Here is a 21,547-nt window from a genome sequence, read left to right on the forward strand (position 1 = left end):
CTGGCAGCTGTAGCTCCAATTTGTCCCTTGGCCTGGGAATTTCCATATGCCACAGGTGTGGCCCTAAAAAAATAAAAAATTTAAAAAATGAAAGAAGGAAGGACTACCAAGAGAGCAAAGAAATTTTGCAGAAATAAACATTCAAGGTAAATGATGAAGAGTAGAGTGACCGTATGCAACAGGCACTGTTAGGACTGTTTCAGAAAGCATTCACGTAAGTATAATAGATGGCATCTGAGAGTTTCAGACTGCACTTTGAGTTTCCAAAGTAAATTTTAAACAGGATAATTATGTTGATTATGAAAATGCATATGTAAAGTGAATTTGTATCTAGGTTTTAATAAAGTAAAATTACAGTTAAGTCAATTAATGAAGAGCTGAAAAGATCTGAAATATGAAAATCTTACCCAGTAAGCTCTTTCTCTAATTCATCATTTTTCTTCATTTCTTGATCTAAACTACTTTCCAGAGATTGTTTTAACTCAGTAAGTTTCTTTAATTGTTCCTTTTCATCCTCAGACTTTGAAAAAAAAATTTAAACAAAATCATTTTTTATTATTTTATTTACTTTTTATTTTTTATTTTTTAATTTTATTTATTTATTTATTGGTCTTTTTGCCATTTCTTGGGCTGCTCCCGCGGCACATGGAGGTTCCCAGGCTAGGGGTTGAATCGAAGCTGTAGCCGCCTGCCTACATCACAGCCACAGCAATGCGGGATCCAAGCCACATCTGCGACCTACACCACAGCTCACAGCAACTCTGGATCCTTAACCCACTGAGCAAGGCCAGAGATCAAACCGAAATCTCATGGTTCCTAGTCGGATTTGTTAACCACTGAGCCACGAAGGGAACTCCCTAATAAAGTCTTTTTTAAAGAGTGGTTACATTTACAATTTAGTTTCTAAAGATGCCCTAGAAACATTTTCATCGATAGTTCAACCTACTCCAGGTTTTGTTTATCTTACTAAAATCCTTTGAAAAATTCTCATGCAATTCCCATTAATTTTTTTAAGATCACGTGGCTATGGGATGAGATAAAGCCTCTCATTCTCTATAAGTATTCTTTTTTTTTTTTTGCTGGGCCCATAGCATGTGGAAGTTCCTGGGCCAGGGAACGAACCTGCGCCTCAGCTGCAACCCGAGCTACTGCAGTGACAATGGTGGATCCTTAACCCGCTGCATGACAAGAGAACTCCTTGTTTTCTATTAGCCATTTTTCTCTTTAAAGTTTAAGTCTTCTCTATACACTATAGGAAAAAACAAAAACAAAAAACAAAACCTTGGAGTTCCCGTTGTGGCTCAACAGTAACAAATCCAATTAGGATCCATGAGGATGCAGGCTCAATCCCTGGCCTCGCTCTGTGGGTTAAGGATCTGGCATTGCCATAAGCTGTGGTGTTAGAGCTGGCTCAGATATGGCTCAGATCTGATATTGCTGTGGCTGTGGCACAGGCCAGCACTTGCAGCTGCAGCTCCAATTCGACCCCTATCCTGGGAACTTCCATATGCCACACGTGAGGCCCTCAGGAGACAAAAACAAACAAAAAAAAAACACAATAAAAAACTTTTTCCCCTATTCTTATAGCTTTTTCTTTTTCTCCCCTCTGTCAGACATTCTTTAATGTATGGTCTCATCCACAGATTCATCCATTCATCATTTATACTCTTCTTTTACACTAAAATCTGATTTTTTTGGCCACACCCACAACATGAGGAAGTTCTTAGGCCAGGGATCAAACCCATGCCACAGTAGCAACCCACACCACTGCAGTGACAGTGCTGGATTCCCTAACCTGTTGTGACACAGGAGAACTTCCTAAAATCTGATTTTCAATCTTGTAGTTTCACTACAAGTTTTTTGAGAGTCATCAAGGACCTTTTTCTTTAGTCTTTTATCCTGCTTTACTTCTCAGCAGCAACTGGTGACCTGACCACACCCTCTTTTAAGCCCACTTCATGTCTCAATGACAGTAACCCTTGATGTTCAGTCCTTGACCCATTCTAATCCTCTTTTTTTTTTCTTTTGACAGCTGCACCTGTGGCCTAAGGAAGTTCCTGGGCTGGGGGTCAGGTCAGAGCCAGGGCAACACCGGATCTGGGCGGCAACCATGACCTACTACGTCACGGCTGGTGGCAAGACCGGACCCTTAACCCACTGGTCGAGGTCAGAGATCGAAACCATATCCTCACAGAGACTACACTGGGTTTTTAACCTGATGAGGCACAATGGGAACTCCTCTACTCCTTTTTTAAAATTCTCTCAGAGTTCCTTCAATCTCAAGGCTTCCAACCAGATTCCCTAACCTCCACTCCCAGCCTTGACCCCTTTACTGAGGTCGTCTGTACTCCTCTCCCCCTTCTACTTCTTCACAGACAATACCCTCGACCACACTCATGAGCCATTACCTGGTGTGGATGACTTCTGTAGAGAACTGAGCTCGGACACTGCGTGTTTATCCTCATTGGTATTACTTTGAGTACAGTGTGATTTTCTAATCTTGGGGGGCATTCTCACCCTTAGGATACTGAACAGCAGATACGGTCTTGCTTTCCTTTTATAATGCGAACATTTTCCCCCAAGGGGTCAGACTATCAATTGTTTGCCTTTGTTTTCTCTTGAATAAATTCCTATTCCAGAGAGCTGACCTTAGGGAAGCCTTCTGATGCCCCTTTCAGGTGAATACTCAACTATATTGTTGGAAGCCTTAAGCCAGCCAGAGCTCTTTTCATCCCAATCCAGATTCTTCGCTTCAAAATTGTGTTGATCAAATATCTTAACTCAGGTAGTCTATGATCTGGGGATTCATGAGATGAGAACCTTCTAGAGAAGACAGGGCTACTGCGTGAGTTGGTTAAAAGCTGTCTCATTAAATTTTTGACTCTGGAAGACCTTAAAGTGGCTAATAATGTATTGTCATAATCCTAACTCATGTCTATAGGAATCTACAGAAAATCCTTCACTATTTTTTAATATGCTTATTCAGTTGTGGGTATTCTTATAAATTATTCATTTTCTGATACCTTCATAGATTTCTGTTTGACCATATAAAGGGATGTCTGGCACTCTCATTCACATAAGACTCTTTATATCAACATATTGTGTTGTCACCTGTATGAAAAGTATGCTGATACAATGTGGCTAATTTACAACAAGTCTGGAAAAGACAATTTTCAAGGTTTCTTGGAACACAAGAAGGATCAGTCAGTAGAATGTTCTAGTTCCCCAATAGATATATCTGTATGATACATGGCAGGAATCTATAGCGACTGAAAGAAACGAGTTGGTAGGTTCATCTACCTCACTGTTCCAAATGAGGGCTCACAATGCATCTTCTGACATTTAAATCGCAGGAAGCTTCTCCTACAAAGGGTATATAAATGGCAGGAAGTCTGTTCTGTTTGGTAAATAGTGATGTAGTTTTCACTAAACACTGATAAGGTGGAATCCTGGATTACATAGCAATTTCTTCTGAGACTGGCTGTTATATCTTTGAAAGGTTGATTAACTCAAGGGAATGGAAAAAAAAAATTGTTTCTGAACTTACAATGCTGAGAGCACTAGTTACTAGATAAGGCCCTGATTGAACAGTCATTTCTACTTTTTCACCGGCCATTTCTTTCTTTTTTTAAAAATACAACAAAGGAAAAAAAAAACACTCCTTTCAGAAAAATGCTTGTATACTGACCTAATATTCATTTTTTTTTTTTTTTGTCTTTTTGCCATTTCTTGGGCCACTCCAGTGGCAGGCATATGGAGATTCCCAGGCTAGGGGTCGAATCGGAGCTGTAGCCGCCAACCTAAGCCACAGACACAGCAACTCAGGATCCAAGTCGCGTCTGCAACCTACACCACAGCTCACGGCAACGCCGGATTGTTAACCCACTGAGCAAGGGCAGGGATCGAACCCGCAACCTCATGGTTCCTAGTCAGATTTGTTAACAACTGCGCCACGACGGGAACTCCAAGTATTCATTCCTGATGAAAAGAACAAACTACATTAAAAGTAATTTATTCTCAGAGTTCTGGTCATGGCTCAGCAGTAACGAACCTGACTAGTATCCATGAGGACTCGGGTTAGATCCCTGCCTTGCTCAGTGGGTTAAGGATCTGGCATTGCCGTTAGCTGTGGTGTAGGTCACAGATGTGGCTTGGGTCCTGAGTTGCGAGTTGCGGTGGCTGTGGTGTAGGCCGGCAGCTACAGCTCCAATTTGACCCCTAGCCCGTGAACTTCCATATAACTCAGCTGCATTCCTAAAAAGACCAAAAAAAAAAAGTATTTCATTCTTGGAGTTCCCCTGTGGCACAGAGGGGTAAGGATCCAGAGTTGTAACTGTGGTGACTCAAGTCACTTCTGTGGCATGGCTTCAATCCTTGGCCTGGAATCTTCTAATGCCGCAAGCACATCCAAAAAAAAGTAATTCATTTTCTTTTTTTTTTTTTTTTTTTTGTCTTTTTGCTATTTCTTTGGGCCGCTCCCTCGGCATATGGAAGTTCCCAGGCTAGGGGTCGAATCGGAGCTGTAGCCCCCGGCCTACACCAGAGTCACAGCAACGCAGGATCCGAGCCGCTTCTGCAACCTACACCACAGATCACGGCAATGCCGGATCGTTAACCCACCGAGCAAGGGCAGGGACCGAACCCGCAACCTCATGGTTCCTAGTCGGATTCGCCAACCACTTCGCCACGACGGGCACTCCTTTTTTTTTTTTTTTTTTTTGTCCATTTTCAAGGGTTTACATTACAAGAGAAATTCAGAATGCTAGATCAAATCATTACTCAAATTTCTGGACTCAAACAGATATTTCCTTTTCTTTTTTCTTTTTTTTTTTTTGGCTTTTTGCCATTTCTTGGGCCGCTCTCGCGGCATATGGAGGTTCCCAGACTAGGGGTCGAATCGGAGCTGTAGCCACAGCAACACAGGATCCGAGCCACGTCTGCAACCTACACCACAGCTCATGGCAGTGCTGGATCCTTAACCCACTGAACCACGATGGGACCTGCAACCTCATGGTTCCTAGTCAGATTCGTTAACCACTGTGCCACGATGAGACCTCCTCAAACAGAAATTTCTATACTGATGTTCTTAACAAGAGCTAAAAGGTGGAAAAATCCAAATGTTCACTGACAGATGAATAAATAAAATGTGGTATACATAATTACTGCCTTAGGACAGCACAATCTTTTTAATTAGAAATCTTACTACAAAAATCATTAATTTTCTGAATTCAGTTAACTTCCTCTATAAAGGGTAATTATGCTATTTAGTAGCAAGTAGTAACAATATAAATACAATAAATACTTTTCATCTATGAGTCTTGTCACATTGTCTAAAATACCCTTATATACTAGCAGTAACAAAATTAAAATTCCAGAGTTCCCGACCTGGCACAGAGGAAACAAATCCAACTAGGAACCATGAGGTTGCAGGTTCGATCCCTGGCCTCGCTCAGTGGGTTAAGGATCTGGCAATGCTGTGAGCTATGGTGTAGGTTGCAGACTGGCTCTGGCGTAGGCCGAGAGCAACAGCTCCAATTAGACGCCTAGCTTGGGAACCTCCATATGCTGTAGATGTGGCCCTAAAAAGACAAAAGACAATAAATAAATAAATAAATAAATAAAATTCTTTTTCAGCTTGACAGAAATTAAAAGACTGACTTACCGAGCCTGTACTTAACAGGTTTTTCTGAAGCTGTTCAATTTTGCCCACTTGCTTTTTGACTGTAACTTTTAACTTGGCATTTTCAATTTCAAGCCTAAAATGCAATTTTAAAATAATTATTTTTACACATAAATTTTTAAAATACCACACAATTTGTGAACAAACATCTGCAAGTTCATTATATAAGTTCTTAAAATTTTGAAAAGTAGATGACTCAGCAAAATTGTGCCATATTTCTAGTTATGTTTTGTGGATAATGTGCAAAATTTTAGAAATAACTGGGGAAAACTTCACACTTCAAAACAACTCAAAGCTGAAATTTTTACCCAGCTTAACAATGATGAATTATGTACTATCATTCCTGACATAATTCTTAAACTATATGGCTTATGTGCTTTATACTTATATACAAAAATTATTCTCTGTGCCGCTTTAAATTGTACTTTTGGGAGTTCCCATTGTGGCGCAGCAGAAACAAATCCGACTAGGAACCATGAGGTTGCGGGTTCGATCTCTGGCCTCACTCAGTGGGTTAAGGATCCGGCGTTGCCGTGAGCTGTGGTGTAGGTCGAAAATGGGACTCTGATCCTGCATTGCTGTGGCTCTGGCTGGGGTGTAGGCTGACAGCTGTGGCTCTGATTGGACCCTTAGCCTGGAATCCTCCATATACCTCGGGTACAGCCCTAAAAAGCAAAATAAATAAATAAATAAATATTAAAAACCCTTGCAATTCTCGCTTAAAAAGTAAATAAATAAATTTTACTTTTGCACGTGATCCTGTGTCTTCTCAGTACATTTCACAGCCTCTGTATGTCGATCCTGAGCTTCTTGCAGCTAAAATAAAGGAAAACAAAATTTCTTTAGCTACCGATAATCTGGTATAAACACACCATCACCTGCTTTTTTTTTTTTTTTTTTTTTTTTGGTCTCTTTTATCTCCATATTGTCGTATCCTCAATCCACTGAGCGAGGCCAGCTACTTTTTGTGACATAACAATAGAGCTGAGTTGTTATAACAGAGACCTTATGGTCCACAAAGCCTAAAATATTTGCTGTCTGGCTCTTCACAAGTCACCAACCTCTCCTCTAGTACTAAAACACATTTTTCATGCTTTAAATTCTATTTTATCAAATAAATACGCAAATTTATAAATTGGCCAAATGGGGGAAGATAGAAAATTACCTCGTGGTAAACATTTATACTTTTGTCTTCCAAGCTCCACATCATTATTATATCAATATCTCCAAGAAGAAATTATTGGTATGGTATAAGGTAATCCTAATACTATAATCTTATCCTAATAACTGTTAAGCTAAAATATTATCCTAATAACTGTTAAGCTAAAATATTTTCGATTTATGCATGGTTCCATGCATATCATTCAATATTCCCCATTAGACAACTTTACACTTAGATAAGATTATCTTTCATGAAAAAAATTAAAACAGTGTAAAATAAAGGGCTAAACTGTTCTGCACAGACCAGATGACAAGGGCTGACGAGAACAGGGTCAATGACAGGAAGAACAGTCAGGGAAAGCTTCACGCGGAAGGAGAGGCTGGGAGCAGGTCCAAACAAATGGAGGATTAGGTGAGAGGAAAAGAAACTAAAAAGACCGAAAGGACAGAAATAAGAAAGGCCAAGAACAGGTGAAGTCAGCCACTTAACTCAGAGGATAAAGACCAACAGCAGGGAAATAAAAACAGATCCACAGCATAACTTGAAAACAAAGGTTCACTGTATCATTATTTATAGTCAAAAAGTGGAAACAACCAAAAGGCCCGTCAACTGCCGAATGGATAAGTGTTTTAACCACGTAACAGAGTACTGCTCAACAATGAACAGAAATGGAAGTGCTGATAAGGTGCTGTAGCAAAGATGAACCTTGAAAATTGTACATCAAATGAAAAAAGCTAATCACACAGGACCACATACCATGTGATTTCATTTATATGACACACCCAGAGTAGGCATATTTATAGAGACAGAAATTAGCCTGGTGGTTGTCTGAGGCTTAGGGAGATGGGGGGCTGTGGGTGATGGCTAAGGGATACAGGGGTGATGTATTTCTTTTTGAGGTGATGGAAAAGTTCTAAAGTTGACTGTGGTAACAACTGCACAACTCTCTGAATAAACTAGGAGATACTCAATTACACTTTTTTTTTTTTTTTTTGCTTTTTAGGTGGACACCTGAAGCATAGGGAAGTTGCCAGGCTAGGGGTTACATCGAACTATAGCCACCAGCCTGCACTGCAGCCACAGCAATGAGGGATCTAAGCCATGTCTGCAACCTACACCACAGCTCACAGCAACACTGGATCTCCGACCCACTGAGCGAGACAGGGATCAAACCCACGTCCTCATGTTGGTGATTGGATTCATTTCCGCTGCACCACAAGTGGAACTCCTGAACTACATATTTTAAGTGGGTGAATTACATATGAGTTATATCTCAATAAAGCTTTTTAAAAAAATCCAATGGCAGGATCTAGATAAATTTTTTTTTTTTGGTCTTTTCTTTTTAGGGCCATGACGGTGGCATATGGAGGTTCCCAGGCTAGGGGTCAAATTGGAGCTACAGCTGCTGGCCTACACCACAGCCACAGCAACGCAGGATCAGAGCCGCCTCTGTAATCTACAGTACAGCTCATGGCAACGCCGGATCCTCAACCCACTGAGCAAGGCCAGGGATCGAACCCACAACCTCATGGTTCCTAGTTGGATTAGTTTCTGCTGCGCCATGACGGGAACTCCTAGGTAATTTTCTTAATTCTCTATTTTGGGTGCACACACTATACAAGATCTGAGTATCTCCATGCTTTTACCATACAGCTAAAATGAAAAGAAAATAAAGGCAATGCCTAACTTCAACTGGTTTGTAAAATGACCTCTCTGTATAAATTAATCTGAAATCCAAGAAATAAATATGCACAGATTCTTTACCCCTTCACCAAAGTGAAGATGAGAAATGTCAATTTTCTGGAACATTCCATTAAACATCATCCTCTGATTTTATCTGGCTTGCCTCATCATGGTAATAGAGATATCACTAAAAAATACTATTTAATATATTTTTAAGAAATCTCTCAACTTCTGTGAGGAATGATGCCTAATTCTCCACTTTCCTAAGGGGAAATATTGTAAGAAAAAATGTATAATACAAACAGCAGAATAAAAGTCAGAGTTTAAGAAAGAAGTACATTATAAAGGTAATAAAATTATAAAACAATTGTAATGAAAATACAAAAGAAACTGCCCATGAAAATCAGTATCCTAAAAAAAGTTGTTATACATTAACTGTTGACTTTAACACTGAACAATTTCATACATACTTGACTTGTGATTTGACGTAATTTCTTCTTTAAATCCTGTGCCTCATCTTCTAAGTTGGCACGGTAACGCGAGGTCACCTCCAGTGAAGCCTCTGACATGGACTGCTTTTTCAAGGTATCAGCCAGTTCTTGTTGAAGTTGTCTCACAACTGCCTGATAAGATACTCTGTCACTGATTTTATAAATCACCTTATTATTAAGTTACGTTAATAACAGATAACTCCGACATATGTACTTGGAAAAGTATCACCACAGACATCGATTCACCTTCTTTCCTTCGCATGTACACCTTCCAGCTCCCTGAATTTGGTTCAAGATACAGAAAGTGTTACCCTCCTGCTTTATTGACATTAAGTTACTGAGACAACAGATTTGGCCCCGCTACCCACTCCCCTCCAACAATCCCCAAAAAGGAATTTGCAGAGCTTCACCACCTCCTGCTGTCTCATAAAGAAATGGATGTGAAAGAAAAAAAAGAAAAAAAGGAGTTCTCTCGTGGTGCACTGCGTTAAGGATCCAGTGTTGTCATTGCAGCAGCTTGAGTCACCGCCATGGTACAGGTTTGATCTCTGGCTCAGGAACTTCCACATGCCAAGGGCACGGCCCACCCCACCAAAAAAACAAAGGAAAGAAAGAAAGAGAAAGAAGTGGGTGTGTTGAGGAGGAGGAGTGGTAGATTCCACATGGTGGAACGGTCCCCCTCCTCTTTATCAGAGGCTTCAATTAACTTCAGATTTCCCACCGTAAATCAACTATACTTCAATAAAATGAAAAACCACACCAAACCAGAGTTCCTCACATATTCAGTCTGGTGCTCAAGTCCTTCCAGTGGATTCCTATCTCAGAATAAAAGTGAGGGAGGTCACGCCCATGGCCTTCGGGGCCCTTGATAACCTGGCCTCCACCTGCCTCCCTGACTGCAGCCCCTTCAGCCCTCCCCCAACCCGCTCCATTCCTGCTACGCATGAATCCTGCCACCTCTCATTAGTCTGAAAATGGGAATCCAATGCCAAATTAATCAGAAAGCTACACTTCTCTCTGGGCTGGACAAGTTTATATCTAGATGATAATGATTGAGCCGTGAATAGACAATTATGAGCAAATCATTTGTAAAAATGGTCAAAAAAAAATTCTAGGTAGCAGCAGGAAGATTAAATCAAAGGCAGTTTTGCTAAAACTCTCCACATTTGTCCCAAATTATGATTTAATGAAAAAGTAGATGCCTTTAAAGATCTGAGAGGTCATAAGAATACATGATTTGAGACTGAAATATTTCCAAATCTAATTCAAAATGATATGAATGAAAATAAGCTAACAACTAAAAAGGTATGAAGGCGTTCCGTTTGTGGCACAGCAGAAACAAATTGGACTGGTATCCATGTGGATGTGGGTTTGATCCCTGGCCTTGGCATTGCTGTGAGCTGTGGCTTAGTTTGAAGACACAGCTCAGATCCCGCGTTGCTGTGGCTGTGGTGTAGACCGGCAGCTGTAGCTTCCATTTGACCCCTAACCTGGGAACTTCCATATGCCATGGGTGTGACCCTAAAAAGCAAAAAAGTAAATAAATAAATAAAATAAAAAGGTATGAAAAACTACTGAAGGACAAGTACTATGAGATACAGCATTTTCTCCTCAGTCCATCTGGGAAATCTGGGATGAACTGCCAAGGTCATCCACACAACTGAATCTTAATATCAAAACACTCATTTTAGGTATGAGCATTTCTTTTATTTGCTCCATTATGATATTACAATGTGGTGACATAAAGATAAAAAATTATCATCGTAATAGTTTGAGTAAATTATTAATACCTGTCTGTATCTATTAACAACTTCTAATTTAATCTCTTAAAATTTCATAGGTGACACAACGTCTTCGATCAAAGCAAAGCACATCTCAGGTCTAATTTTGTTTGCGGGATTCAAGGTATGCTCTTAGGCTGATTTATAGCCTAAAATATACATATTTATATTTATACTATTTTTTATATTCAACTAGATTCATCTGGGGCCATCCTCAAATATTACTCTGAATTTCCTTCGGGAAGTCTGGGAGTTCTCTCTTTCTGGATACTTACTTCTCTTTCCGCTTTCTCATTTTCATACTGATACAGTCTCTCTTTCAGATGATTACATTCATTGGTTAACTCCTTGTTTCTTTCCTCCAGCATCAGACCTTGTCTTTCACTTTCAGCTTGAAGTCTTTTCACGATATCCTGAAACTGGCCTTGGATATTAATCACCGTCTTCTCTTTGCTGTCCACTTTATTTTGCGCGTCATCCAGCTGCTGTCGTAGCAACAGGTTTTCACTCTGTAGTTGGGACAATCTCTCCTCCAAGGACTCCTGCTTGCCCATGTATTTGTTCACTTTGCCTTGTTCACTCTGATACATGTGTTCAATTTCCTTCTTCTGACCCTGCGCTTGGCTAAGGTCTCTCTGTACGCGTTCTAACACCAAAGCCTTTTCTCTGAGAGCATCTTTCGTGTGATGGAGCTCGGTTTCCAGGCTATTGAATTTACTTTCGGTTTTAGACAGCTGCTGAGAAAGCATCTCGTTGTTATCTTTCAGGTTAGCCACATCAAAATTCATTTTGTCCTGTAGCCGTAACCACTCATCTTTTGCTCTCTGGAAGGCAAGTTCCAGGTCTCTTTTTGACGTCTGACTTTGCTCACGATCCTGTATGGCAGCAGCCAGTCTAGAATGGTAGGATTCAACTTCCGCTTCCAGTCTGTCTTTATTTTGTTTTTCACTTTCCAGCTTAGACTTCAGCATTGTATTCTCAGCTGTCAGAACATTAAGCTGTCCACTGTATTGCAAGATAGTTTTTGCTAATGTCTCCTCATTAAGTTTTATTGTCTTTTGAAGGTCATCATTTTTTTCTTTTACAATTTCAATGTCTTCAAAATATTTATTTTCCTTTTCCTGGTTCTGTTTTTTTATTGTGTCTATTTCCAGTTTTAACAGGGCAATTTCATCCTGCAACATGTGGTTTCTGCGCAACAGATTTTCTTCTTTTTCACGACATTCAGAAACCTAAGTAAAACGAAAGAGACTTTTAGCTAGTACTCAATAAATTGACACGTTTCCTCGTAAATGAAAGACAGTCTATATGTTTATACAACGAGAGATTGCAGTAAGTGGATATCCAGCTGGGAAAAATGAAGTTGGATACATCCCTCCAACTTTATTCAAGCAGGAATCCCCAAAAGTTCAAAAAATTAACCAAAGATAATGAATCCGTGAAAGTAAAAAAGAAATCACAAGAGAATTTTTAAGAATCTCAGAATTAGGAAGGTATTTCACTGAGTTACAAGAAACCCAGTATGCTTAAAAATGAAAGATTAAGGAGTTCCCCTCGTGGCGCAGTGGTTAACGAATCTGACTGGAAACCATGAGGTTTCAGGTTCGATCCCTGGCCTTGCTCAGTGGGTTAAGGATCTGGCGTTGCCGTGAGCTGTGGTGTAGGTCTCAGACTCAGCTCGGATCCTGCATTGCTGTGGCTGTGGCGTAGGCCAGCGGGTACAGCTCCGATTGGACCCCTAGCCTGGGAACCTCCATATGCCACGGGAAGCAGCCCTAGAAAAGGCAAAAAGACAAAAAAGACCAAAAAAAAAAAAAAAAACAGATTAATAAATCTGACTGCACTTAAGAACTGCATCTCATATCTAACCTATAGTAGCCAGCCCACAGGGAGATCCTTAGCTCCATACATATTTCAAAGAGACTGAATTTCCTAAAATTTCTTTCCAGAGAATATTTCATAAATATTTTACCTTCCTAATATTTTTACAGTCAGTTATAAGAATTACATCTGCTGATAACTGACAAATCTATCATCGTGGCACAGTGGTTAATGAATCCGACTAGGAACCATGAGGTTGCGGGTTCGGTCCCTGCCCTTGCTCAGTGGGTTAAGGATCTAGCGTTGCCGTGAGCTGTGGTGTAGGTTGCAGACGCAGCTTGGATCCTGCGTTGCTGTGGCTCTGGCGTAGGCTGGCGGCTACAGCTCCGATTCGACCCCTAGCCTGGGAACCTCCATATGCCGTGGGAGCAGCCCAAGGAAATAGCAAAAAGACAAAAAAAAAAAAATCTAGTCACTACTAGAAAAGCAATTAACTCACTATGACAATTCTGGAATGAAGAGGTTAAAACTACAAGCAATCTGAAGGATTTTCCCAAGGTTTTCTTTCTTTCCTTTTTTGTTTTTCTTCTCTCTCTCTCTTTCTTTTTTTTTTTTTTTCCTGCTTCTTTAGGGGCGCACCCAGGGCATATGGAAGTTCCCAGGCTAGGGGCTGAATCGGAGCTGCAGCTGCTGGCCTATACCATAGCCACAGCAACATGGGATCCAAGCCGAGTCTGCGACCTACACCAGCAACGCTTGACCCTTAACTCACTGAGCAAGGCCAGAGATAAAAACCACATCTTCATGGATACTAGTCAGATTCTTAACCCCCTGAGCCACAACAGGAACTCCTTTCCTTTCTATCTTGTTTTTTAGGAGGGGGTCTTTTTGGGGGGCCACACCTGCAGTATATGGAAGCTCTTGGGCTCGGGGACGAATCAGAGCTACAGGTGCCAGCCTACGCCATGGCCATAGCAACTCCAGATCCTAGCCGCATCTATGACCTACACCAATGCTGGACTCTTAACCCACTGAGTGAAGCCAGGGATCAAACCCATGTCCTCATGGATACTAGTCGGGTTTGATACTGCTGAGCCACAACGGGAATTCAGGTCTTCGTTTCTACCGTGAGTCCTTTTACACCAAATCACCACTATTTCTGTAGTATAAATATATAAACACAAAATAAGCCTTACCTTTCATGGGGAATTCACTAATGGTAAATCAAATAAAATTTATAGAATGCTTCTTAGAAAATCATGAGATTATTTGCTGCCACGATAACTTATTTCCTCTTTATAATGTTTGAAATAGTAATACATGTGGAAAGGGGGGAAATTCAACAGTTTTATTACTAAAATTAAAATACTTAACAAAAATTATCACTAAGTATATGTTATTACATATCTATCACTATTTTCCAAAGTTCCAGAGCTCCTGTCATAGCTCAGAGGAAACGAATCTGACTAGTATCCATGAGGACTCAGGTTCGATCCTTGGCCTTGCTCAGTGGGTTAAGGATCTGGTGTTGCCATGAGATGTGGTGTAGGTCGCAGATGTGGCTTGGATCTGGTGTTGCTGTGGCTGTGGCGTAGGCTGGCAGCTACAGCTCCAATTGGACCCCTAGCCTGAGAACCTCCATATGCCACAAGTGCGGCCCTAAAAATAAAAGGAAAAAAAAAAAAAGTTCCTTGTACTGAAATGGGATACGGCATGGAGCAAAGTGCTGCATTTCTCACAAGTAGAAGACTGACGTCCAAAACGTGGCCTCTGAACTGGCTACACACTTCCTTCTCCTTGTTACCATCTGTGGAAGTGATAACCTTTCTGTTAACCTATCAAGGAAGTAAAGATCACTGCCAGAAACTAAAATGTCTCTTATCAGCAGCAGTAGTTTTGAGATTAGGGAGAGTGCATCAATTCTTAACAGAAAATATCAGAAACCTCTCCTTAGATGAGGTCATTGTGAATTTCACTACTTGACTGTTGCAGACAAACAGATGTTATTTAAAAATGTTACTTTAGGGAGTTCCCGTCGTGGCGCAGTGGTTAACGAATCCGACTAGGAACCATGAGGTTGCAGGTTCGGTCCCTGCCCTTGCTCAGTGGGTTAACGATCCGGCGTTGCCGTGAGCTGTGGTGTAGGTCACAGACGCGGCTCGGATCCTGCGTTGCTGTGGCTCTGGCGTAGGCCGGCAGCTACAGCTCCGATTAGACCCCTAGCCTGGGAACCTCCATATGCCGCGGGAGCGGCCCAAGAAAAGGCAAAAAGACAAAAAAAAATTTAAAAAAATAAATAAATAAAATAAAATAATAAAATAAAATAAAAAAATAAAATAAAATAAAATAATAAAATAAAATAAAATAAAATAAAATAAAAATGAATTTAGGAATTCCTACTGCAGTGCACTGAGTTAAGAATCTTCCTACAGGAGTTCCCACTGTGGCGCAATGGGACTGACAGCATCTTGGGAGCACTGGGACTCAGGTTCAATCCCCAGCCTGGCATATTGGGTTAAAGATCCAGCATTGCCACAGCTGCAGCATAGTTCGAGGCTGTGGCTTTGATCCCTGGCCCGGGAGTTTCACATGCTGCAGGGTGCCCCCCTCAAAAAAAACAATCTGACTGAAGCAGTTTAGGTAGCTGCAGGCGTGCAGTGGATTCGAGGATCTGGCATTGTTGCATTTGCAGCTCGGATTCAATCCCTGGCCTGGGAACTTTCATGTGCCATGGATACAGCCATGAAAATTAAAAAAAAAAAAAAAAAGTTACTTTATCCAAAGGGCCAGAAATGTCCCCTCCATATAAATATATACAGGCTTTAAAAATCCTCTATACCTTCCATGATAGAAACTATTGGTTTTTAAAATATATACATATACAAACACATACACACACACGTGAAAATGACTAAAGAAAATACCTCAGAATTCATTTCCTTATTAGCCATTTCTATCTCCTTTTGTTTGGAAAGGTGATTGGTCAGGATTCCATCTTGTAAAATTCTAGCATTTTGTTCTCGAGAGAGTTGCTTCTGAATGTCATTTCGCTCTTCTATAACCTGGAGACACATTTCGTTAAGTTTTTGGTCTCATACCATTAAAAACAAAAGTCAAAAGTTTAAGAACAGAATCTTAAAAAAAAATTTTTTTTAAAAAGCTGTTAAAAGGAAGTGGCCTTCTTAAAAACAAAGATCTTTATCCCACATGAATAATTCAAATTTTAGGAGTTCCTGCTGTGGCTCAGTGGTAGTGAACCCTACCGGCATCCATGAGGATGCAGGTTCGATCCCTGGCCTTGCTCAGTGGGCTAAGGATCCAGCACTGCCATGAGCTGTGTGGTAGGTTGCATCTAGATGCAGCTCCGATCTGGCGTGTTCCTGTGGCTGTGGTGTAGGCTGGCAGCTACAGCCCTGATTTGACCCCTAGCCTGGCATATAACTTTCCACATGCCATTGGGTGTGGCTCTAAAGAGACCCCAAAACAAAACAAAAAAATTCTCAAATTGTAATTTATTTTTCAAATTTTCATTTCAATGATAGCTAAATCTATCACAGAGCAAAAAATATAGGCAGGTAGAGTATTATGAAAGAAAATTTCTTGACAAAACATTTAACTAGTCCATCACAGTCTCAAGGCAATTTAGCCTGTATTTAAACATAAAAAACTCAAAATTAGAGTTCTCTGGTGGCTCAGCAGGTTAAGGATCCAGGGTTGTCACTGTTGTGGCTCAGGTCACTGCTGTGGTGTGGGTACAATCCCCGGCCTAGGAACTTTTGTATGCTACGGGTGCAGCCCAAACAAAGTAAATGAAACAACCAACAAGCCAAAATGAACACATCGATTAGAATTGAGAATATTACTTTCGGAGTTCCCGTTGTGGCACAGTGGTTAACGCGTCCAACTAGGAACCATGAGGTTGCGGGTTCGATCCCTGGCCTTGCTCAGTGGGTTAAGGATCTGGCGTTGCCGTGAGCTGTGGTATAGGTCGCAGACTCGGCTGAGATCCCGCATTGCTGTGGCTCTGGCTACAGCTCCAGTTAGACCCCTAGCCTGGGAACGTTCATATGCCACGGGAGTGGCCCTAGAAAAGGCAAAAGACAAAAAAAAAAAAAAAAAAAAAAAAAGAATGTTACTTTGTTGGAGTTCCCACTGTGGCTCAATGGGATCAGCATGCAGGTTTGGTCCTGGGCAATCGTGGCTTGGATTTGCCTGGGAAAGCCATATGCTGCAGCGTAGCCAAAAAAGAAAAAAAGAATATCACTTTGTTGAATGGGCCAAAAATGCCAATCATTAAGCTCAATTTATTTTCTTTTTTTTTTTTTTTTTGTCTTTTTGCTATTTCTTTGGGCCGCTCCCATGGCATATGGAGGTTCCCAGGCTAGGGGTCGAATCGGAGCTGTATCCACTGGCCTACACCAGAGCCACAGCAACACGGGATCCGAGCCGCGTCTGCAACCTATACCACAGCTTACGGCAACGCTGGATCCTTAACCCACTGAGCAAGGGCAGGGATCAAACCTGCAACCTCATGGTTCCTAGTCGGATTCGTTAACCACTGTGCCACGACGGGAACTCCTATTTTCCATTCCTCCATACATAAAGCTTATAAAGATCCTCTATCGGAAGCCAAGAATTGCAAGAAATTTAATAACTTAGGCTATAAATGTCAAAATTCATATTTAGGATGTAGTAACATTTTATTTGTTTTAAACCTAAATAATATATATTAAATCAAAGGGATATGATAAATAGTACTGATGAAAAGGTGTTAGAAGTATGAAATTTTCACCAAAGATTAATTTACCTGGTTCAGATTATTTTTCACAGTCCTCAATTCCATGTCTAGTGCTCTGAGGGTGAGTTCAAGTTGCTGTTTCATTTCAACTTCTTTACCATATTGCTCTTCTTTTCTTCTTAACTGCTCCCTAATTTTTTCATATAACATATCAGCATTTCTTCTTTTCTCTTCTTCTTGTTTTAAGGTGAATCTGTAGTTAAATATGCTTACTTTAACATTTGTTTTGTTAGAAAATAATATGTTCATTTTATGATCTGGTTCTTAACATGCTGACTTAGTATTCTAATGATATGTCTCTTCTCCAATTTTTTCTTTCTAAGCCTCATATTTTTCATTCTTCAGTCTCTATTTATAGAGATATAAATACTTGAAAAGTAACAATGCAAAAAGCATTCTGCTACTTAGTATGTTTTTATCAACAGTAACTAGAGAATAGTGTAGGAAACAAATTTTGAAATTATTCAGTAAAATTAGAGGGGAAACTATCCTGTTTTCCACATGGTCATAAATACTGTTCCATTAGGACAGACTATTTAGTTACTAATTAAAAAGAAAAGCCATTGGAGTTCCCGTAGTGGCTCAGTGGTTAACGAATCCGACTAGGAACCATGGGGTTATGGGTTCCATGCCTGACCTCGCTCAGTGCGTTAAGGATCCGGCATTGCCTGAGCTGTGGTGTAGGTTGCAGACACGGCTCGGATCCCGAGTTGCTGTGGCTCTGGTGTAGGCCGGCGGCTACAGCTCTGATTCGACCCTAGCCTGGGAAACTCCATACGCTGCGGGAGCGGCCCTAGAAAAGGAAAAAAGACAAAAAAAAAAAAAAAAAAAGAGAAAGAGAGAGAGAAGCTATTGTTTAAAAACAAGTTTATAAGTTCACTAGAAATGAAACTGCACCTTCATGAACTATTACACGTATCCCTAAAATATTTATTGTGCAAGATAACATCTGTAGATGTCTTTTACAGAACATCTATCTGCAGATTACTATAATCCAAAACTAGGCTAAGGAGTCTAGGATCTGTTGCTCTACACTTTTTTTTTTTTCTTTTGCCCTACCTGCAGCATATGGAAGTTCTCGGACCAAGGATCAAATCCAAGCCACAGCTATGACCTATGCTGCAGCTGTGGCACACCAGATTCTTAACCCACTGTTCCAGGCTGGGAATCAAACCCACACTGCCACAGAGACCATGCCAGATCCTTAACCTGATGCACCACAGGAGGAACTTCCTGCTCCCCTACCCTTTTTAAGTCTTTTCCTTTGTAATACTTACAACTCATCTTGTTCATTATTATTTAATAAATCATTTTAAACCCCTTTTGGTACAAGACAGGATCCATATATTAATTAAACAATAAAGAGTAATATGTTCTTTCAGCATAGACCATTGAAGTAATTTTATCTATGTATGAGAAAGATGTTGAATAAACTAATCAGTAATCATTTTCCATTTAACTTTTTATTCCATCCACACATTAAGAATAAAACTGCAAAAATATTTTTAAAATGTTCCTGCCTTGAGAAAAGTGACCATTTTATAGTCTGTCGGTGGGAACATAAAGTAGTATAACCTGGCTTAAGAATAATTCAGAAATATAGATTAATGAGTTCCCACTGTGGTATAATGGGTTAAGGATCTGGCTTGTCTCTGTGGTGTTGCTGGTTTGATCCCTGACCTCAGAACTTCCATATGGCACGAGTGCAACCAAAAAAGGAAACTAACAAACAAAGAAACATGGATGGAAGACGGTTTTCTAAAAAGTATAAGTTTAACCAAGTAATATAATATTAAAGGATTTATTCAAAATAAATAATCAGAAATGAAGGCATGAATTTATAGAAAAGATATTCCTTGTCCTATTAAATATAATACAGATAAATGAAAAGCAACCAAAATTCAATGTGTTAAATGTGTTATGAGGTTTTCATACAGTGGACTTTGGTATGGTCATGGAAATGATTATTTGGAAAAATACACATCAAATTATTAGAAGGTTTCACTGTTAAGAACTTGGTGTATTATTTCCAAGAATTCTGTACTTCACAATGTTATTGAAGTTTTCTCCCCTGTAAGTTAGCAATTATAAAACTAGAAGGTAAGTCAACAATTATAAAACTATATATCTGCATCATGAAAGTAAATAAAAAAGTTCAAATGTCTTTAAATATTAAAACCAAGATGCTCAGTACCTCAAACTGCAGAGCTCTTGCTCCCACTCCACTTTTTGATGCTCTAACTGAGATTTCACTTCTTTTGTTTCTGATAGCTCCTTTTGCAGCCCACTAACTTTATTTTCCATTTTTTTAATTTTTCCATTAAGTACATCACAGTGGCTTTTTTTAAGTTCTAGTAATCTTTCATATGAAAGAACTGCATCCTGAATTTTCAATAAGCTAACAGAATCTGCATTCAGAAGAAAAGAAAAACAAGTAAATTGGTAATTTTTGCAGATAAAGGACCATGCACTTTGCACACTCACTCATCAAACACTGAACAAATTACATATTGAGTATCTATAATGCGGCAGACATGGTATTAAGCGCTGCAGATAAAACAGACAAGACCACAGACTCTTAAGTTTAGCTTAAGTCTAGTAAAAGAGAAAGGTAAATAATGACAAACTCATACAGGTACTATAAGAAAAGAAAGTTCTATGATCCCATAATGGAACTTGATGTAGACTGGGTGCAGGGAAGGATGGCTACACTGAGAAACAAAGGCTGAGCAGGAAGCACTGAGCAAAGGAGGAAGAAGAACACTGCAGACACACAGCATGTGCCCACGTTCTCCTGCGGTCTGCTTCTAGCCAAGACAGAGTAACAGGCACTAATTTGCCTTCCTACCCAAAACAAGCAAAAGCAAAACAAACAGAATATATTAAAAACGATTTTCAAAAGAAAATCATGCATATGGAGAAGAGACTTGTGGCGCCAAGGGGGAGGGGAAGGGAGTGGGAGGGACTGGGAGCTTGGGGTTAAGAGATGCAAACTATTGCCTTTGGAGTGGATAAGCAATGAGATCCTGCTGTATAGCACTGGGAACTATATCTAGTCACTTATGATGGAGCAAGATAATGTGAGAAAAAGGAATGTATATGTATATGTGTGACTGGGTCACCTTGCTGTCCAGTAGAAAGTTGACAGAACACTGTAAACCAGCTATAATGGAAAAAAATAAAAATCATTTAAAAAATAAAAAAATAAATTTAAAAAATGATTTTCAAGACAAAGGGCTTCAGGCAATGAAGGACAATGATCCCTGAAAACACATGAGCTTAGGCTAAAGAACACCCCAGCTCACTGCCTTGAGAGAATTTCTGGGCCACGACACAGGGAAGAGTTGAAGTAGGACACCAGGCTCCTTGAAGTAAAGTGATGATGCTGAGTGTCTGGTGAAACCAAAGCAGATAGAAATCAGAGGTCAGAACATGAGAGGAGAGGGAATTCCCTGGTGACACAGTGGGTTAAGGGTGCAGTGGCTTTCACTGCAGTGGCTTGGGGTGTTGCTATGGTGCAGGTTCGATCCCTCCCTGGGAACTTCCATATGCCACTGGCGTGGTCAAAAAAATTAATTAATTCATTTAAAAAAATAAATAAATGAAGTTTTTTTAAAAAAAACCATGAAGCAAAAATTGAGAGAATTACAAAGAGAAACAGACAAATGCACAATTATAGTCTAAGATTTCAATACCTCTCACTCAATAATTGATAGGACAGGCAGAAAATCAACATGGATATGGTAGACTTGAAAACCAATATTCTTTTCAAGTAGCCATGGAACACTTAACCAAAAAAAAAAAAAAAAAAAAACAACTATATTCTGGGTCACAAAATAAATCTTAATAAAAGGAATAAGTCATACTAAGTATGTTCCCAGACTACAAAGCAATCAAACTGGAAATCAAGAAGAAAAACATCTCTGGAAAATACTCAAATATTTGGAAACTAAGTAAGCACATCTAAATAACCCCTGGGTCAAAGAGGCAATGAAAAGAGGAATTACAAAGTATTTTGAGGAGTTCCCATCGTGGAGCAGTGGTTAACATGAGGTTGTAGGTTCAATCCCTGGACTTGCTCAGTGGGTCGAGGATGTGGCGTTGCCGTGAGCTGTGGTGTAGGTTGCAGAC

The 21,547-nt window shown here is 40.0% G+C and overlaps 1 protein-coding gene across 4 annotated transcripts in view; it reads right to left on the reverse strand.

The window, feature by feature from the left end:
* Positions 1-21,547, reverse strand: part of ANKRD26 (ankyrin repeat domain 26) — a 101,179-nt gene that overhangs the window by 13,023 nt on the left and 66,609 nt on the right. For 3 of the 4 annotated variants that reach the window (XM_021064872.2, XM_021064869.2, XM_084980261.1), the window contains 8 exons: positions 19,611-19,824; positions 17,426-17,609; positions 15,543-15,680; positions 11,073-12,029; positions 8,996-9,148; positions 6,426-6,496; positions 5,663-5,756; positions 408-520 (listed from right to left, as the gene is read on the reverse strand). In XM_021064872.2, coding sequence (XP_020920531.2) covers positions 408-520; positions 5,663-5,756; positions 6,426-6,496; positions 8,996-9,148; positions 11,073-12,029; positions 15,543-15,680; positions 17,426-17,609; positions 19,611-19,824 — 1,924 coding nt within the window. The remainder of the gene's footprint in view (positions 1-407; positions 521-5,662; positions 5,757-6,425; positions 6,497-8,995; positions 9,149-11,072; positions 12,030-15,542; positions 15,681-17,425; positions 17,610-19,610; positions 19,825-21,547) is intronic. The other variant, XM_084980259.1, reaches the window with a different exon arrangement.

Source organism: Sus scrofa, chromosome 10, assembly GCF_054392235.1.
Source record: "Sus scrofa isolate SSC_HxYL_T2T_F1_AM1 chromosome 10, Sscrofa_HxYL_maternal_Yorkshire_Landrace_v2.0, whole genome shotgun sequence".
Taxonomy (NCBI): Eukaryota; Metazoa; Chordata; class Mammalia; order Artiodactyla; family Suidae; genus Sus; species Sus scrofa.